This window comes from Rattus norvegicus, chromosome X (assembly GCF_021556685.1).
Source record: "Rattus norvegicus strain SHRSP/BbbUtx chromosome X, alternate assembly SHRSP_T2T, whole genome shotgun sequence".
Classification (NCBI taxonomy): domain Eukaryota; kingdom Metazoa; phylum Chordata; class Mammalia; order Rodentia; family Muridae; genus Rattus; species Rattus norvegicus.
This window is the reverse complement of record NC_141554.1, coordinates 77,324,469-77,344,789: the sequence shown is the minus strand read 5'-3', so window position 1 is coordinate 77,344,789 and position 20,321 is coordinate 77,324,469. Positions and strand designations below refer to the sequence as shown.

Genomic DNA, 20,321 nt, shown 5'->3' with positions numbered 1-20,321 from the left:
ATAAAATAGTTCTGCGTATAGAACTTTAAGTTTATTTGATACTAACTCAGTATGACAAATTTATGTTAATAGTAGATATATAAATGACTAGAATATTTTTTGAAATAATATCTGAAGTTTTGAGCCTGAAACCTATAAGTAGGATTCCCTGGTGAATATTAACAATTTGAGCCATTTAAAGACTGATAAAAAATAAGAGATAATGCTCACTTGAAATAAAGTATCTTTAGTATGCTATGTCAGAACAAGTTGAATTATCAAATTAAGGCTTGCAGTGGACTTACCTAATAACATACATTCATGCTGAAGAGATTATTTGTTTGCTTCTTACAAATGCATGGAAATATATTTAACCTCCTCAGTAATTAAGGAAATGCAAATGTAAACAGAAAGCATATTCCACTCGAAAAGTCCCAACGAGTGAAATGTGTAATAACCCGGTCGCTAATGCTGTGCAGATCTAGCAGCTGTGCATAGTACTGGGTAGAGCATGCCCATCCATTGCTAGCTGCCTTCGCAAGCTAGCTGAGCAGCAGTGTCAGAGGGTGAACATAAGCTCAACCCTGACCTCTCAGTTGACAGGTAGAAATACTCAGGCGTGTAAAGCCATTTATAAAATGCTGTCTTATTCTAATTTATTATTCTTATTCTTATTCTAATTTGTTAATCACATTAGTATACATTAATAGGGGAAAAGTAAGTTATATCTGTAGCATGAAATATATAACTGTTAAAACAACAAAGTGTCTTTCTATTACCCAAAATGGGCAAGCTCCACCATATGTTAAATAGAAAAAGCAATTTATAAAATAATTTGTGTAGACTGAGTTCCCTTGTATTGAAAAAACATATGGTTAAGCATATAAATGTCTCAGTCTGGAATGAACATAACGAATCATATATATGTGGCAATTAGGTACATAAAGGGACCTGAGACTTCAGGACCCTCCTCAAATAAAAGCGTTTGCCATGGTTTGCTATTTACTATTACTTTGTCTTTAAATATGTATGTACACACACTCATACACACATGTGTCTATATGAATCTGCTCAGGATGCTGTCCTCTTCCATAATACTATCTACTACAACCTCTTATATGGAAACATCAATGCGTCACCAGAGGAAGTATATGCAGTCGCAAAATTGGCTGGTCTTCATGATGCAATTCTTCGAATGCCACATGGATATGACACACAAGTAGGAGAACGAGGACTCAAGTTATCAGGTCATCAAAAATTTTAAATCTTTTACTTTTATATTCTGTTCAAACTTACTTATTGGGAGCACTTATATTATTGACAGAATTTCAGATGTATTAGTGTTAATGTATAATCCATAACCCTTATATTTAAAGAAAGCAAAGATTGTTACTCACCTGAAAAGGATTGGAAAAGTAGAGTTAAGTAGTTTAGTGCTGAATAGTCTGTCATCTCATTTCCTAGGTTAGGCTCAGTTGTCTAAACCTCCCACTTATAAATCATACATTTAGATATTCATGGTTTCATGTCCTTACGTCATTTTCCAGTTTCAGATATTGGATTTGTCTTTTGCTTTGTTGATTCTTTGCTCTTGTAATTTTTTTTATCTAAGGTTCTTGCATATTGAAATATTCGTAATATAAAATAACATGATAAACATGTTTCTGGTGAGAATCATTTGAGAATCAAAATTGTTTCTTCTCATATTATGTCACTGACATGAATCAGATTAAGATTACATTTGTATTCCAAGGAATATAATTTGTCAAAGGATATCGTATATAGAATGAGACTGAACAATTCAGTAAAGTGGTGAGTGATAAAGAGTTGATGTAAATGTTGCAAGTATAACTTGATGATTTTAATCAACAGAAATGCTAGAAACAGAATAAATATTCTTATATTTCCTTAAATTAAACTTCTTTTCCAGGAGGAGAAAAGCAGAGGGTAGCAATTGCAAGAGCCATTTTGAAGGATCCCCCAGTTATTCTCTATGATGAAGCTACTTCATCATTAGATTCGATTACTGAAGAGGTAAAATCCTTTTTCCTTGGAAGTTTCAGTACACAGCCAGCATTACTTAGCTAGTGCTTCTCAACCTTCCTAACGCTGTACCCTTTAATACATTGTTCCTCATGTTGTGCTGACCCCAACCATAACATTTTCATTGCTACTTCATAGCTATAAATTTGCTAGTTACAAATTATAATGTAAAGATACAATGTGCAAGATAGCTGATATGCAACCCCTGTCTAAAGATCATTCAACCCCCACAAAGGTCATAACCCTCAAGTTGAAAACCACCAACTTCATGTTTGGAATGAATTTTAGTAGGAAAATACATAACCTCTTCTTCCTGTATGGCAAGTGTTAATGAATGCTACAAAAGCCAGGCTGCATTGAACCAGTGAATCTGTTCACAAATGCGCTTCCTTTTGGAAATGTGTGATACTCCATGTTGCATCTTGCACGGCTGTACACATTACTCAACATGTCTTGTTTAGCACCCCTTAATAGAAGTCATGTAAGTGACTGTGACACAGTACATACCAGAATGTTTTTTCCTTACTATTGCTGTGCAAGCCAAGCACATACAACCCTTAGAACTGGTATCAATTTGTAGTCATTTCACAAAAGAGTTGTATAATGGTAAGATGTTGTGACAATGATGTCATGATACTATACAGAAAGTACATTGTTATAACAACATCTTTAGAGTATACAAAAAGTTTCAAGAGCAACGATAATTTCATGTAGGTTAATCTACAACCAAAGATAAGCAAGTGTCTCTAATTGTTACTTTTCACCTACTATGTGATAGAACTGTGTTAAGGTAGAGGTCCCCTTTCAGTTTTACCAGCAATGTAATAGAATATTTATATGTGGAATTAAGTTTTAGGGAACATTATTATTATATCAGAAGCATACTTAAAACTATTCAAAATAGATTCATTTGAGAATTTATTATATTTGAGTGAGCATTTAACAGGAATAGATCCCATTCAAAAGAAATATCAGCCTATTTGTGAGAACTTTACACCTAAATATATGTTGTACAATATTATATGTCACAAGCTGACAAGATAGAATTTATAAGAGCAGTTTTTAAGTTGTATAGCATTATTTTGTCAGAGAATATAACCCAGTAATCATTTACAAAGAATTCCTTAGAGGAAGAAGTTTCGAAGGGCTTCAGTGAGCCCTTTTAATAGGTTCAGGGGATTCACAATTTAAGTTTTTATATAGGAGAGAGACTATCTATAAACATCAGGGTTTTGTTTTGTTTAATATTGGCCCTATACTTGATCATTAGTCTGTCCTAGTAAGGCTTAAGGTCATCTTTTCAGAAAATTGTCTGCTCCCAGTAATTACAAGCTTTTAAAAATGAAATGTTTAGAAACACGTGTGGGAAGAAGCCAGTGACTATATGGTCATCACCTACACTATCTTCTCTATCCAACTGGCTTCGGTTAGGCCCAAGTTTCCAAAGACAATTGAATATATGTGTGATTGTCTCACACTTCATAGGCAGTAAACAAATACTTCCTAGAAAGTATTAAAAACTCATAATGTGGCCCAAAACAGTGACATACACTTTTAATCCTAGCAGTTTAAGGCCAGCCAGATCAACACAGTGAATCTTATGACAGCCAGGGCATTATACTGAGACTTATGTCTCAAAAAAAAAAAAAAAAACCCCAAGAACTCAAAATGCTTTCAAAAAAAGGGCTTCCTCAAGTTAAAAAAAAAAGTACATGGATATGCTGTGCCTTTGGAAGAACAGATGTTCCTATAAGTTTTTAGACTGCTGTCTTTCTTAGACTTTTTTCTTGAATATGTACTTTAGTTTTCTTCATGTTCCTCATATCACCAGAGTTTTTTGAAACATAGAAAACATCGCGTTCTCCCACAAATTTTAGTGGCATGCTGCCTATCTGAATGGTCATTTCATGAGGGTGTACTTATGTTTACTTTCCAGTTTTCTTTGATGTTTTTGTCTTTGTTTTATTTCCTTTAGTAAGTATTAGCGGTAGAAGTTCCTCTAGGATAGATACGGTTGTTTCATACACTAACCTACCTAACACTAACTTAGCTCCCGTTTGCTCTTCTCCTGCTCTTGTCAAACTTGTAGACTATTCTTGGTGCCATGAGGGATGTGGTGAAGCACAGAACTTCTATTTTCATCGCACATAGATTGTCAACAGTGGTTGATGCAGATGAAATCATTGTCCTGAGCCAGGTAAGAGACGAATTTACAAGTTAGTATTCATTGCTATTCAACCTTAATTACAGTTGATAGGCAGTGAATGCAGCCACTCAGGCCTGCTCAAGGTGTGGAAAAATAACTGGCAGTTAGTGCTCAGCCCCAAACAGCACATTTATACCACTTGCTCTAATGCTCAGGGAACATGGAAGAATGAGGCAGGAGGTTGGGGGGATAAAGAACCAAAGGTAGGGGGAAAGGCTATGAAATGCTATTAGTCATTTTGTAATCATGATGTTACAGCAACTCGAGGTACCTGCACTGGCTCTGTACAAGACTGGGCCCAGTCAGAAGTCAGATCATGAATACAGGAAGGACTCAACAGGGCCATACCCTTCCCCAGGAATTATTAACTGTTTATAGATTCTATGGGAGGGAGCGCAGTCATTGTCTTCACTTATGTACTCAAAGGTGACCCTACCAGGCTCCAGTGGATATTTCTAAACCAGTCCTTATGTAAATTGTCATGGTAAAACTCAGTGGGTCAGAAAACCAAAGGACATGAATGAAGAAGGAAATGCACTTGTAGGGGTGGGAGGAGATGGTACATTTTAAATACATGTATTTATGTATCTATGAACTCATCAAAGAACAAATTTCCTAGAAGATATAAAAAAGGAAAAATAATAATATTTGAAGTAAATTGGAACTAGTAATAGGTACCTGAAATTTAATTATTGTGTCTAAAATAATATTATGGAATTTGTATTCTTTGGATGACATTGGATCCTAATAGTATATTGGTGTTAGTCCCTTTTGTAGGAAGTAATATGTGAACTTTTGAAAAAGAAGAAACTGTAGTAACTCATTCAAAGTACTAAAAGCAAATATTTGATCAGAAAAGTATTTTTCATATTTTCAAGGAATGTCTATATAAAATAATTTTTCTGCATTCATTTTTGTCTAACTAAATCTTTGCATGGTGTTTTTGATATATTTTCATTGTTCTACTGCTGTACTTAATCTTAATATTCTAAATATTACAGTAAGATAAAAATGATCATTTAAACATGACCATTTACATTGTTGTTTTCCTTATACACAAAGTAAGAAAATACCCTATTTTCTGTCTTAGGGGCTTGCTATACAAGCTTACTACTATCTACATGTTCTCAGCAAATCAAAGTATCATTGTTGTGATTGCAGTTGAAAATATTTAATTATTGCCCTTGATTCATTTCTGTAAGGGTCTCTTTCCCTACCTGTTAGTGTTTGATTATTTCTAACACTGTTCAGTTTTTCATATCACATTCAAGGCCTTTTCCATCACTATCTTTCTACTCAAATCACTACTTCAGTTGTTTGGAAGCCTATGTACAGAGAGTTAAGGGATAGAAAGCAATTATGTAGTTTCTATAGTTTTGAATAATCTAAGAGGGGTATGTTTTTTAATTTTATTTTTTCTTGGATATTTTATGTATTTATATTTTAAATGTTAGCCCCTTTCCCCAATCTCCCATACCCACTACCCCACCCCGTGCTTCTATGCTCCCACTCCCACCCAGCCACTCCAGCCTCAACACCCTGGCATTCCCTACATTGGGGAAAAGAGCCTTCACAAATCAAGGGTTTACTTCCCATTGATGCTGGACAATGCCATCCTGTGCTACATATGTGACTGGAGTCATGGGTCCCTCCATGTGTACTCATTGGTTGGTGGTTTAGTCCCTGGGAACTCTGGTGGGGTCTGGTTGGTTGATACTGTTGTTCTTCCTATGTTGTTGCAAACCCCTTCAGCTCGTTCACTCTTTTCTCTAACTCTTCTATTAGGGTCCCTGTGCTCAGTCCAACGGTGAGCTGCAACTATCCTCATCTGTATCAGTAGGGCTCTGGCACAGCCTCTCAGGAGACACCCACATCTGGGTCCTGTCAGCTAGCACTTCTTGGAATCAGCAATAGTGACTGGGTTTGATGGCTGAATATGAGATGGGTCCCCAGGTGGGACAGTCTCTGGATGACCTTTTGTTCAGTCCCTGCTCCACTCTTTATGCCTGCATTTCCTCCCATGAATATTTTGTTTGCTCTTCCAAGAAGGAATGAAGCATCCACATTTTGGTCATCCTTCTTCTTGAGCTTCCTGTGCTCTGTAGATTGCATCTTGGGTAATTTGACCTTTTTGACTAATATCCATTTATCAAAGAGTGCATACCAAGTGTGTTTTTCTGTGATTGAGTAACCTCACTCAGGATGTTATTTTCTGGTTCATTCCATTTGCCTATGAATTTCATGAAGTCATTGCTTTTGATAGCTGAGTAGTACTCCATTGTGTAAATATACCACATTTTTTGAATCCATTCCTCTGTTGGAGGGCATCTGGGTTCTTTCCTGCTTCTGGCCATTATAAATAAGACTGCTATGAACATAGTGGAGCATGTGTCTTTGTTGTATGTTGGAGCATCTTTTGGGGTATATGCCTAAGAGAGGTATAGCTGGGTCCTCAGGTAGTGGAATGTTCAATTTTCTGAGGAACCGCCAGACTGATTTCCAGAATGGTTGTACCAGTCTGCAATCCCACCAACAATGGAGGAGTGTTCATCTTTCTCCACATCCTCTCCAGCATCTGCTGTCACCTGAGTTTTTGATCTTAGCCATTCTCACTGGTGTGAGGTGAAATCTCAGGGTTGTTTTGATTTGCATTTCCCTTATGACTAAAGATGTTGAACATTTCTTTAGGTGCTTTTTGGCCATTCGATAATCCTCAGCTGAGAATGTTTTCTGTAGCTCTGTACCCCATTTTTAATAGGGCTCTCTGGAGTCTAACTTCTTGAGTTCTTTGTATATTTTGGATATTGGCCCTCTATCAGATGTAGGATTGGTAAAGATCTTTTCCCAATCCGTTGGTTGCCGTTTGGTCCTAATGACAGTGTCTTTTGCTTTCCAAAGATTTGCAGTTTTATTAGGTCAATTTGTCCATTCTTGATCTTAGAGTGTAAGCCATTGGTGTTTTGTTCAGGAAATTTTCCCCAATGCCCATCTGTTCGAGACTCTTCCCCCGTTTTTCTTCTATTAGTATGAGTGTATCTGTTTTGATGTGGAGGTCCTTGATCCACTTGGACTTAAGTTTTGTACAGGGTTATAAGCATGGATGGATCGATCTGTATTCTTCTACATGCTGACCTCCAGTTGAACCAGCACCATTTACTGAAAATGCTATCTTTTTTCCATTGGATGGTTTTACCTCCATTGTCAAAGATCAAGTGCCCATAGGTGTGTGGGTTCAATTCTGGGTCTTCAATTCTGTTCCATTGGTCTATCTGTCTGTCTCTGTACCAATACCATGCACTTTTTATCAATATTGCTCTGTAATACTGCTTGAGTTCAGGGATAGTGATTCCCCTGAAGTCCTTTTATTGTTGAGTATAGTTTTAGCTATCCTGGGTTTTTTGTTATTCCAGATGAATTTGCAAATTGCTCTTTGTATCTCTATAAAGAATTGAGTGGGAATTTGATGGGGATTGCATTGAAGCTGTAAATTGCTTTTGGCAAAATGGCCATCTTTACTACATTAGCCATGCCAATCCATGAGCATGGAAGATCTTTCCATCTTCTGAGGTCTTCCTCAATTTCTTTCTTCAGAGATTTGAAGTTCTTGTCATACAGATCTTTCACTTGCTTGGTTAAAGTCACACCAAGATATTTTGTACTATTTGGGACTATTATGAAGGGTGTCGTTTCCCTAATTTCTTTCTTGGCTTGTTTCTCTTTTGTGTAGAGGAAGGCTACTGATTTATTTGAGTTAATTTTATACCCAGCCACTTTGCTGAAGTTGTTTATCAGCTTTAGTAGTTCTCTGGTGGAACTTTTGGGATCGCTTAAATATACTATCATGTCATCTGCAAATAGTGATATTATGACTTCTTCTTTTCCAATCTGTATCCCCTTGATCTCGTTTTGTTGTCTCATTACTCTGGCTAGGACTTCAAGAACTATATTTAATAAGTAGGGAGAGAGTGGGCAGCCTTGTCTAGTCCCTGATTTTAGTGGGATTGCTTCAAGTTTCTCTTCATGTAGTTTGATATTGGCTACTGGTTTGCTGTATATTGCTTTTACTATGTTTAGATATGGGCCTTGAATTCCTGTTCTTTCCAGGACATTTATCATGAAGGGGTGTTGAATTTTGTCAAATGCTTTCTCAGCATCTAATGAAATGATCATGTGGTTCTCATCTTTGAGTTTGTTTATATAATGGATTACATTGATGGATTTTCATATATTAAACCATCCCTGCATGCTTGGGATGAAGCCTACTTGATCATGATGGATGATCGTTTTGATGTGTTCTTAGATTCAGTTTGCAAGAATTTTATTGAGTATTTTTGCATCAATATTCATAAGGGAAATTGGTCTGAAGTTCTCTTTCTTTGTTGGGTCTTTGTGTGGTTTTGTTATAAGAGTAATTGTGGCTTCATAGAAGGAATTTGTTAGTGCTCCATCTGCTTCAATTTTGTGGAATAGTTTGGATAGTATTGGTATGAGGTCTTCTATAAAGGTCTGATAGAATTCTGCACTAAACCTATCTGGTCCTGGGCTCTTTTTCGTTGGAAGACTTTTATTTTTTATTTTATTTTATTTTTTTTATTAACTTGAGTATTTCTTATTTACATTTCGAATGTTATTCCCTTTCCCGGTTTCCAGGCAAACATCCCCCTAATCCCTCCCCCTCCCCTTCTTTATGGGTGTTCCCTTCCCCACCCTCCCCCCATTGCCGCCCTCCCCCCAGCAATCACGTTCACTGGGGGGGTTCAGTCTTAGCAGGACCAAGGGCTTCCCCTTCCACTGGTGATCTTACTAGGATATTCATTGCTACCTATGAGGTCAGAGTCCAGGGTCAGTCCATGTATAGTCTTTAGGTAGTGGCTTAGTCCCTGGAAACTCTAGTTGCTTGGCATTGTTGTTCATAAGGGGTCTCGAGCCCCTTCAAGCTCTTCCAGTTCTTTCTCTGATTCCTTCAACGGGGGTCCTGTTCTCAGTTCAGTGGTTTGCTGCTGGCATTCGCCTCTGTATTTGCTGTACTCTGGCTGTGTCTCTCAGGAGCGATCTACATCCGGCTCCTGTCGGTCTGCACTTCTTTGCTTCATCCATCTTGTCTAATTGGGTGGCTGTATATGTATGGGCCACATGTGGGGCAGGCTCTGAATGGGTGTTCCTTCAGTCTCTGTTTTAATCTTTGCCTCTCTCTTCCCTGCCAAGGGTATTCTTGTTCGCCTTTTAAAGAAGGAGTGAAGCATTCACATTTTGATCATCCGTCTTGAGTTTCATTTGTTCTAGGCATCTAGGGTAATTCAAGCATTTGGGCTAATAGCCACTTATCAATGAATGCATACCATGTATGTCTTTCTGTGATTGGGTTAGCTCACTCAGGATGATATTTTCCAGTTCCAACCATTTGCCTACGAATTTCATAAAGTCGTTGTTTTTGATAGCTGAGTAATATTCCATTGTGTAGATGTACCACATTTTCTGTATCCATTCCTCTGTTGAAGGGCATCTGGGTTCTTTCCAGCTTCTGGCTATTATAAATAAGGCTGCGATGAACATAGTGGAGCACGTGTCTTTTTTATATGTTGGGACATCTTTTGGGTATATGCCCAAGAGAGGTATAGCTGGATCCTCAGGCAGTTCAATGTCCAATTTTCTGAGGATCCTCCAGACTGATTTCCAGAATGGTTGTACCAGTATGCAATCCCACCAACAATGGAGGAGTGTTCCCCTTTCTCCACATCCTCGCCAGCATCTGTTGTCCCCTGAGTTTTTGATCTTAGCCATTCTCACTGGTGTGAGGTGAAATCTCAGGGTTGTTTTGATTTGCATTTCCCTTATGACTAAAGATGTTGAACATTTCTTTAGGTGTTTCTCAGCCATTCGGCATTCCTCAGCTGTGAATTCTTTGTTTAGCTCTGAACCCCATTTTTTAATAGGGTTATTTGGTTTTTCCAGTCTGCATTCGTTGGGAAACTTTTAATAACTGCTTCTATTTCCTTAGGAGTTATGGGGTTGTTTAGATCGTTTATCTGTTCCTGATTTAACTGTGTTACTTCGTATCTGTCTAGAAAATTCTCCATTTCCTCCAGATTTTCCAGTTTTGTTGATTATAGGCTTTTGTAGTAGGATTTTTTGAATTTTTTGTAGTGATGATTTTTTTAATTTCTTCAGATTCTGTTGTTATGTCTCCCTTTTCATTTCTGATTTTGTAATTTGGACACACTCTCTGTGACCTCTGGTTAGTCTGGCTAAGGGTTTATCTATCTTGTTGATTTTGTCAAAGAACCAACTCCACCTTTTGTTGATTCATTGTATAACTCTTTTTGTTTCTACTTGGTTGATTTCAGCTCTGAGTTTGATTATTTCCTGCCTTCTACTCCTCCTGGGTGTATTTATTTCTTTTTGTTCTAGAGCTTTTAGGTGTGCTGTCAAGCTGCTGATATATGTTCTCTCCGGTTTCTTTTTGCAGGCACTCAGAGCTATGCGTTTCCTTCTTAGTACCGCTTTCATTGTGTCCCATAAGTTTGGGAATGTTGTATCTTCATTTTCATTAAATTCTAAGAAGTCTTTAATTTCTTTATTTCTTCCTTGACCAAGTTATCATTGAGTAGAGCATTGTTCAACTTTCATGTGTATGTGGGCATTCTTCCCTTATTGTTATTGAAGACCAGCCTTAGGGCGTGGTGATCTGATAGGATGCATGGGACTAATTCTATCTTTCTGTATCTGTTGAGTCGTGTTTTGTGACCGATTATACAGTCAATTTTGGAGAAGGTTCCATGAGGTGGTGAGAAGAAGGTATATCCTTTTATTTTAGGATAGAATGTTCTATAAATATCTGTTAAATCCAATTGGCTCATAACTTCATTTAGTTTCTCTATGTCTCTGTTTAATTTCTGTTTCCATGATCTGCCCAGTGATAAGAGTGGGCTGTTGAAATCTCCTACTATTATCGTGTGAGGTGCAATGTGTGCTTTGAGCTTTAGTAAGGTTTCATTTATGAATGTGGGTGCCCTCGCATTTGGATCATAGATATTTAGGATTGGGAGTTCATCTTGGTAGATTTTTCCTTTCATGTTTATGAAGTGTCCTTCCTTATCTTTTTTTTTTTTAATATTGTAACCAGTGCTCAACTGAGTGCAGGCTAGGGCAATGGCTAAGCTTGCGCCCAGACTATTTTTTTAAACATTTATTTATTTATTATGTATATGTACATCATACAGCTTTCTGCCTGCGTGTATGCACCTGCAGGCCAGAAGAGGGCACCAGACCTGATTATAGATGGTTGTAAGCCACCATATGGTTGCTGGGAATTGAACTCAGGACCTCTGGAAGAGCAGTCAGTGCTGTTAACCGCTGAGCCATCTCTCCAGCCCCTTCTTTATCTTTTTTGATAACTTTTGGTTGAAAGTGGATTTTATTTGATATTAGAATGGCTACTCCAGCCTCTTTTTTGAGACCATTTGCTTGGAATATTTTTTCCCAGACTTTTACTCTTAGGTAGTGTCTGTCTTTGTCAATGAGTTGTGTTTCCTGTATATAGCAATATGCTAGGTCCTCTTTATATATCCAGTCTGTTAGTCTATATCTTTTTATTGGAGAATTGAAGTCCATTGATGTTAAGAGATATTAAGGGATAGTGGCTATTTTCTGTTATTTTTGTTGTTAGAGGTGTAATTATGTTTGTGTGTCTCTCTTCTTTTGGGTTAGTTGCAAGAAGATTACTTTCTTGCTTTTTCTAGGGTATAGTTTCCCTCCTTGTGTTGGAGTTTTCCATCTATTATTCTTTGTAGGGTTGGATTTGTGGAAGGACATTATGTAAATTTGGTTTTGTCATGGAATATCTTAGTTTCTCCATCTGCTAATTGAGAGTTTTGCTGGATACAGTAACTTGAGCTGGCATTTGTGTTCTCTTAGGGTCTGTATGACATCTGCCCAGGGTCTTCTAGCTTTCATAGTCTCTGGTGGGAAATCTGGTGTAATTCTGATAGGTCTGCCTTTATATGTTACTTGACATTTTTTCTCTTACTGCTTTTAATATTCTTTGTTTTGTGTATTTAGTGTTTTGATTCATGTGTGACATGAGGTGTTTCTTTTCTGGTCCTGTCTATTTAGACTTCTGTAGGCTTCTTGTATCTTCATGGGCATCTCTTTCTTTAGGGAAGTTTCCTTCTATAATTTTGTTGAAGATATTTACTGGCCCTTTAAGTTGGGAATCTTTGTTCCTTCTATACCTATTATTCTTAGGTTTAGTCTTCTCATTGTGTCCTGGATTTCATCAATGTATCTTCTGCCCCTGAGATTCTCTCTTTTATCTTTTGTATTCTGTTAGTAATGCTTGAGTCTTTCACTCCTGATTTCTTTCCTAGGTTTTCTAGCCCCATGGTTGCCTCTCTTTGTGATTTATTTTATTGTTTCTATTTCCATTTTTAGATCCTGGATGGTTTTGTTCAATTACTTAACCTGTTTGGTTGTGTTTTCCTGTAATTCTTTAAGGGATTTTTGTGCTTCCTCTTTAAGGGCTTCTACTGTGTTATTCTGTATTTCTTTAAGGTAGTTATATATGTCCTTCTTAAAGTCTTCAAATCAAATCATCAAATTCCGATGTAATTTTAAATCCAAATCTTGCCTTTCAGGTGTGTTGAAGTATCCAGTACCTTCTGTGGTGGGAGAACTGGGTTGTGGTGATGCCAAGTAGTCTTGGTTTCTGTTGCTTAGGTTCTTGTTCTTGCCTTCACAATCTGGTTATCTCTGATGTTAGTTGGTCTTGCTGTGTCTGACTGGAGCTTATCCCTCCTGTGGGCCTGTTACCCTGTGATCTTTGGAGTGAGAGCGCTCCTGGCAGACCAGCTCTCTGCAGGCAGGTTTTATGTCTCAGGGCTGTGGGATAGCCCCAGCTCTGGGTAAGAGGGATATTTTAATGATGCTGAAGGTTGAACTCAGAGCCTTATACATGCAAGCATGTGGTCTACCATTGAACTATATTCCCAAACTGAGAGGGTGTTTTTTTCATTCTCTTTAGACAGTATTTGGAATTGTGATGGCTATACTCTGCTCTTTAAGGGATTTGTATACTTGTTACTTTAAATATATTAGTTTGTTCATAAATCTTCAGACAAGTTGTTTTTCCCCAATATGATTACACCAAAATATCTTAAATGGTAGTTTAATCCTTACTGTATCTTTGATATTAAAGAACCTGAGATTTTGGGTCTTTTTAACTAAGCTTACCAATTGTATGCCATCGTGCTCTCTGAGCTTTTGCTTAGTAATAAAATGTTCAAATTTCTTAGCAAATAATCTATCTGTATATCTGTGCAGTTTTTTCACACATTGGTCCTTGGGTTTTGAATTAGAATTAGTGTATTGATACATTAATAGTATCTATATCTACATACACAATTTTAGTATTTTTATTTGTTGGATCTCTAATTGCTTAGTTATGTGACCTTATTTTCAACTGGTAGTCTGTCTGTCACCTCAGCCACTCTATCAATATTTGTTTATGACATTTCTATAAAGATGACATATCTATAAAGACATCTGATTGAACATGGAAGATTATACACATTTATCTCCCTTCTTCCATTCAAAATAAAACAAAAATATGAAAGAATAAAATGAATATAATTTTAAGTCAACAAATGTACTATAAGAGGAATTAACAGTGGGCAAAGAATTTCACCAAACGTGGGGAAAATGTTAAGTATGTAGATTAAAATAACTGAGAAATTTTAATAGTATTATCTGCCAAAATAGAGAGAAAGCAGTTTTTAGAACTGACTTGGTTCATACCTTAGAAACGTGAAATGGCTCAGAAATTGGAGACATCTGGGTAATATGGAAAGTGAAGATGAGTATGAGGCTAAAATAGCAGAATTTGTGTTTATATAAGAAATAGAGGCCAGGCTTGTTCACACAAGTTTGTAATCCGAGCTACTAGGGAGGGGGAGCCTGGGCAACTTAGTAAGACTTTCAAAATAAAAATATAGAAGAGGGCCTGGTATATAGCTTAATGATAGCATTGTGAAGCTCATTGTGTACTAACGAAAAACACGAAAATAAATCAGGGACACAAAAACATAAAAATTAAACACTAACAAGAAACATCACTGTCACATTGATAATAGAGCCAACCCTTGTAATTTTTTAACACAGAGAGCATGGGGGAATGCTGCTTACTGACTCGTTACCTCTGGCTTGCTCAGCCTGCTTATTTATTCACCCCAGAACTACCTGCACAGGGATGGCACCACCTACAGTGTGCTGGGGTCTACCACAATAATCAGTCAGTAAATGCCCTCCAGTCTTGCCTACAAGCAGTCTTATGAAAACATTCTCTCAGTTCCTTCTTCTAAGATGCCCAAACTTGTGTCAAGTTGGCAAAAATAGAACACCAACAACAACAACAAAAACCCTGGGTATTTTTGTATCTAGCAGAAATGTATTATAAGGCTAAGTAGTCCAAAAGAAATAGTGGGTGATTTTATGGAAGTACCCATTTTGAAATTATTTTCTATACAAGACTGAGCAGCATATGCTGAGTAAATGCACTGCTCTTATATCAGAGATCTTACTTGGGAGAAGAAAGATGCGAGTAAAAAAAATCATCACAGGAAGCAAGACCCTCACAAGGGTAGGTTTAACAGAATTCTCTATCTGAGTTTCTGATACGAAAAGTATTCTAATTCTGTCCAGTGAAAAAGCCTGGATGCAATGAAAGTCTCTGAGTAATGAGCATTCCCGGTACACAGATCTTGGGTACTAAATTACTGTGTCTTACTAAAAGGAACCAAACCTCCTTCGATAAAAACTGATCTGGGGCTGGGAAACTAATGAACACATGTCACAAGGACATAGGAACCACTTTGAATGACCTCCCACTGGCCAAATGTGGGATAATTAGAGCAGTAAAAAGAATAATGGCACTAATGAGTTGTAACACAATGAATAAAAAACTAATTTCTGTGTTCATGATGATACTTTTAAAATAAGAGCTACCAAGAGGAAAAGGAAAGCCTTTTAAGAATACCAGTAGCCAGCCTGTAAAAGGAATGATAAATTGAGGGAATCAGATTTTTTGACCACCATTGTGGTAATTGTTTTAGAAACAATCATCATAGGCTGATTAAACCATTGAGGAAGACATTATTCAATCAGTTTGAAAATAAATCCCATAGATTATATATTATTACAAAGATAAAAATTTGACAGTTAATTTGAGAAATTGTGTAGATATCCTTAAGCATGTGATCAAATTTTGTATGAGTAATGAAACGAGCTGGTTCGTGTACCTCCTGACGTAATGGTGCATTGAGGGCATGTTTAGCCTTTTAACAATTGACTGTTTCTAATTTTGTGTGTGTTTGTGTGTGGGGGGGGGAGAGTATGACAATGTGAGTGTGAGTGAGTTAGAGAGAGAGAGAGAGAGAGAGAGAGAGAGAGAGAGAATGACAGTGTGTGAGTTAGAGAGAGAGACAGAGACAGAGAGGAGAGAGTGTGTAACTGTGAGGCTGTGAGGTATGGGGATTGTGCATGTGGCAGTGTCAGAAGATGCCCGAAGTAGGCCTTGGGTCCCCTAAAGCAGGAATTACAAGCCATTATGAGCTGCCCAAGGTGGGTACTAGGAATCTGGTTCAGATCCTCCAAAAGATGAGGAACAATAGAACCATTTTTGGCCCCTCATGACCTATTTCTAATTTTTTCAAAAAAGTTTCGCCTAGATCTAATAATCATGAACAACTAGATGAATCCAAAGTGAAGGGTAGTCTTTATAAAAAAAAATTATAAACCATTTAGACCTGGACTTTTGTGAAATTTCAGGGCCACAAAGAGAGAAGAGTAGCACGCAGTTAGAAACTCTGTGTGTAAATTTTGCACTGCACTCTGTTCTTCGTCTGTGTGTCTGTGGTGGGGGTCTTTTATTCCCTTACGTTTCAAATGTTGTTCCCCTTCCCCATCCCATTCCCCTGCCTTTGCCTCTATGAGGGTGCTCTCCTACCCACCCAACCACTCCTGCCTCACTGCTGACATACTCTTATACTGGGGCATCAAGCCTCCACAGGACCAAGGGCCTCCCCTCACATTGATGCCAGAAAACACCATCCTCTACTATATGGGTAGCTGAATTCTTGGGTCTCTCCATGTATACTTTTTAGTTGGTGGTTTAGTCCCTGGGAGCTCTAGGTGTGTGTGTGTGAGGGTGATGGGTAAGATCTGGTTGGCCAATATTGTTGTTCTTCCTATGGGGTTGTAATCCCCTTCAGCTCCTTCAGTCCTTCCCCTAGTTCTTCCACTGGGGTCCCTGTGCTCAGTCCAATGGTTGGATGTGAGTATCCGCATCTGTATTAGTCAGGTTCTGGTAAAAGCTCTCAGGGGACAGCTGGATCAGGCTCCTGTCTGCAAGCACTTCTTGGCATCAGCAATACTGCCAGGGTTTGGTGTCTGCAGATGAGATGGATCCCTAGCTGGGGTGCTCTCTGGGTAGCCTTTCCTTCCGTCTCTGCTCCATTTTTTATCCCTGTCTTTCGTATAGACAGGAACACTTCTGGGTTAAAATTTTTGAGATGGGTAGGTGGCCCCATTCCTCAAAGGCCACTGTGCCTATCTACTGGAGGTGGTCTCTACAAGTTCTATCTCCCCTTTGTTGGGTATTTCGGCTAATGTCATCCCTGTTCGGTCCTGGGAGCCTCTTGCTTCCTTAGCATCTGGGACTTTCTAGTGTCTACCCCTAGTTCCCCATCCCCTACTGCTACTTATTTCTGTTAAATCAACCGACCCTCTACTTCTCTCCTGTCTCTTCCCATACCTGATCCTGCCCTCCTTTTTATTCCCTTCCCATCCACTCTCCATCCCATGTTTCTCCCTCCCTCTACCTCCCAAAGTTTGCACTCAGTTCTTTAAAAATTAAAAACATTTAAGTTCAATATTTTGGTTTTCTTCAGATTCTAGATGGAAAGAAAGCAATAAAAGGGATTAACTGGAACAGTTAAAAATGAAGTATATGTTAGATAAGAGTAATATGTCATGGCTAAATTTCTTGAGTGTGATATAATTATACCAGGAATATAAAATTATTCCTTATTTTTAAGAGATACATATTAATGAAATATTTAGGATTATAATATAATTGGTATCTATGACCCATGCTCAGATTGTTTGACAAAAAATAGTGTGTGTATATAAAGTAACATTATTGCATGTGTGTGTGTATGTGTGTATATGTGTGTATGTGTGTGTGTCTGTATATATATATATACATATATATATGATAGAGAATGAATGAATGGATATAAAGTGAGACAAAGCAAGTATGGAAATAAAACTAAGGAAATTAGGTAGTAAGTCTAGGTAGAAAAGAAACCTGTGAGAAAATGTATATAAAATCCTAGCACCTACATGAGTCAACAGAAAATTTGTAGTCCATAAAGTAAACAACACAAAACACACTTGAATGGTCATAATAAAACAAACAGAAGTAAAATTTGTGAAGAATCCAGCAGAGGGGATGTAGGATCATTAGCGTACTAACTCTCCAACTTCCTTAAGTTGATAAATAATGCCAGAAATCAATAAATGAAGAAACGAATATAAACATATATGTATACAGCCATATGTGTGCATAAATCCAGCACTTGGGCATTGGCATAAACTTCATTAATATTACAGAAATATTTGGAAAGCTCCTGTCAATGGGAATGCCTATGAAAGTCCTTTTGTCTCCAGTTGTGTTTAACAAATGAGTTGTGGGTCAATTTGGAACCCATGTCAAATTAATGAAATGCTGTGTTTAATAGATATTGTTAGCAAAGGGAGCTACTGGATGGAGTAAGCTTCACTTTCATGAAGTTTTCTTTATTTCATGAAATTTTATTTCAAAATTCACATGGATTTCACAATATTGTTTTTAAATCCTTTAAATCCCTGTATAAATAACAGTGCTTTTGATTTGAACATTTGCTGATTACAGAAAAGATCACCTTTTTAGAATTTTAATCTTTCCTTTATGCCTTCCAGAGTGAAAATAAAACAGTAAAGCTTTATTTTCCTTACATACAGTAGTGTTTATGCTATTAGGACTCTCCTCATTTTTGTTTATGGGGGCTGGGTAGTATATCAGCGAAGAAGCATTCCTACCTCAGTTTTTTGCACTGGGGCTATGAATGAGGAATTAAAAGAAGTATTTTAATGAATATAGGCCTTTCAAATATTTCCTCATAAATTACTATAGTGTTAGATATTATGCTAGTTAACTGACCTTGGTCCACATTTACCTTGTGTTTCCTTTGCAGGGAAAAGTAGCTGAACGTGGTACCCACTATGGTCTGCTTGCTAACTCTAGCAGTATCTATTCAGAGATGTGGCATACACAGAGCACCCGCATACAGAACCATGATAACCTTGGATGGGATGCAAAGAAAGAGAGTCTCTCTAAAGAGGAGGAGAGAAAGAAGCTCCAAGAAGAGATTGTCAACAGCGTGAAAGGCTGTGGAAATTGCTCCTGCTAAGGAACACAGACATTTTCTCGTCTTTCTTTTTGTTGTCTTGTTTGGTTTTGAAATATGCATTTGCACTGAAGTAAAACCAGTTCACAAAAACACAAATCATACATTCCCATTCCTTTAATCCTATTAAATATGATTTGTTTAAAGGAGGTTTGATTTTTATGTCTTTCACCATCTTTTCAATGTGACATCTATAATTATTCCCAAATTATTTTCTTGTTATTGCCCCAAGTATGTTCAGTACATAATTTTGGTTACAATTTGATTTTACCCTACAACTGTGTTTGAAGTCTGACATCCATTTGATATCAATAACCAAACGAATTAGAGTGGTTTCTGAATTTAAGTGCAGTCTTTTAAAACCTCCTTTATACTGACAAGTTGTAGGGAGACCATATTTTTTTCTCTTAAATTTAAACAGGAATAAAAAAGAAGAGTGTATTTTTTCCTCCACTTTAGTTCCTCCAGTTGTATTTCCTTGTCAATCTGAAAATTAGTTTGAAAACACATAAGTTAGAATTTACCAAAAAATGAACTATATTTATACTTTGGGCATTTTACTTTTAGATATCTATAATTACAGTTTTTATTGTGTCCTTTTTGGAGGAAAAACTCATATTGGTGGATAGAATATTATCTTTAATCACCACTGCTGCTCTTACCTAGTGATTAGAATTTTATTTTTACCCCAAAATTTTTGTTTTGGATTAAATTTTAATTTTTTTTAATTTTTCTTTAAAGTCTCACGAATCTTGATGTCACTTGAGACTTATTATACTGCAAATGATCCCAAAAGCTTAGGGAGTTAATAGCCTTTCCTATTTCCAACTTAAGTGCACTGCTTTTGCTATCTGTAAAAAAGGACGTTGTACATCCACACGTGTCTGTCTGTGTACATACTCATACATTTATGTAAATCAGTGTCCAGTTAAAACTATCTAAAATGTTTGGTAAATAGGAAAGGATTCCATATATACATATAATGTTTAGATGACCAGGTATCTTGCTCTGTTTTGACACTTCACAATTGCTATGTTTATTATAAGGCTTTTTTATCCATAATTTAATGGATTCTGTTAAGTCTAATGTAAAAAAGAGAATGAGTGGTATATCAAGTTTTACTGAGAAAAAATAGAAAATCATTTTACTTACTAGAAATAATTATTAAAATGAGATGCACATTTCACTTAAAAGTTGTTCTCTTAAGCTAGACATGGTAGTATGAACCTGGAGTCCCAGCATCAGGTTGAAGTCAGGAATTTGAGGCTAGCCTGGGCAATATAGCAAGACCCTGTCTCTTAAAGTTAAAAAAGACAAAAAGTTCTTCTCTTGATTCAATATGAATTTAATTTGTTTGATAGTACCCATTCAGTTCAAAACACATGCGTATCTCATGAATTGCCACATAATCATATGTAATATGGTTTTATTTCACAGGAAAGGTCCTAAACTGCTTATTACATTATGGTTTTAATGTGTTTAAAATGATAATTCAGTGTGGGAGAGATGAATATTTTTTGATTTGTACATTAGTATTAATAAATAGCTTCAATTATATTACAATAATTTGATAATCTGAGGCCAGTATTTCA

At 36.9% G+C, this 20,321-nt stretch overlaps 1 protein-coding gene across 1 annotated transcript in view; it reads left to right on the top strand.

Annotated features, from left to right (window-relative positions):
* Positions 1-18,829, top strand: part of Abcb7 (ATP binding cassette subfamily B member 7) — a 141,176-nt gene extending 122,347 nt beyond the window's left edge. The window contains 4 exon segments of the mRNA NM_212518.1: positions 1,055-1,226; positions 1,910-2,013; positions 4,112-4,219; positions 18,517-18,829. Of these exon segments, the coding sequence (NP_997683.1) occupies positions 1,055-1,226; positions 1,910-2,013; positions 4,112-4,219; positions 18,517-18,732 (600 nt within the window). The 3' untranslated portion in view covers positions 18,733-18,829.
* The last annotated feature ends 1,492 nt before the right edge of the window (positions 18,830-20,321 follow it).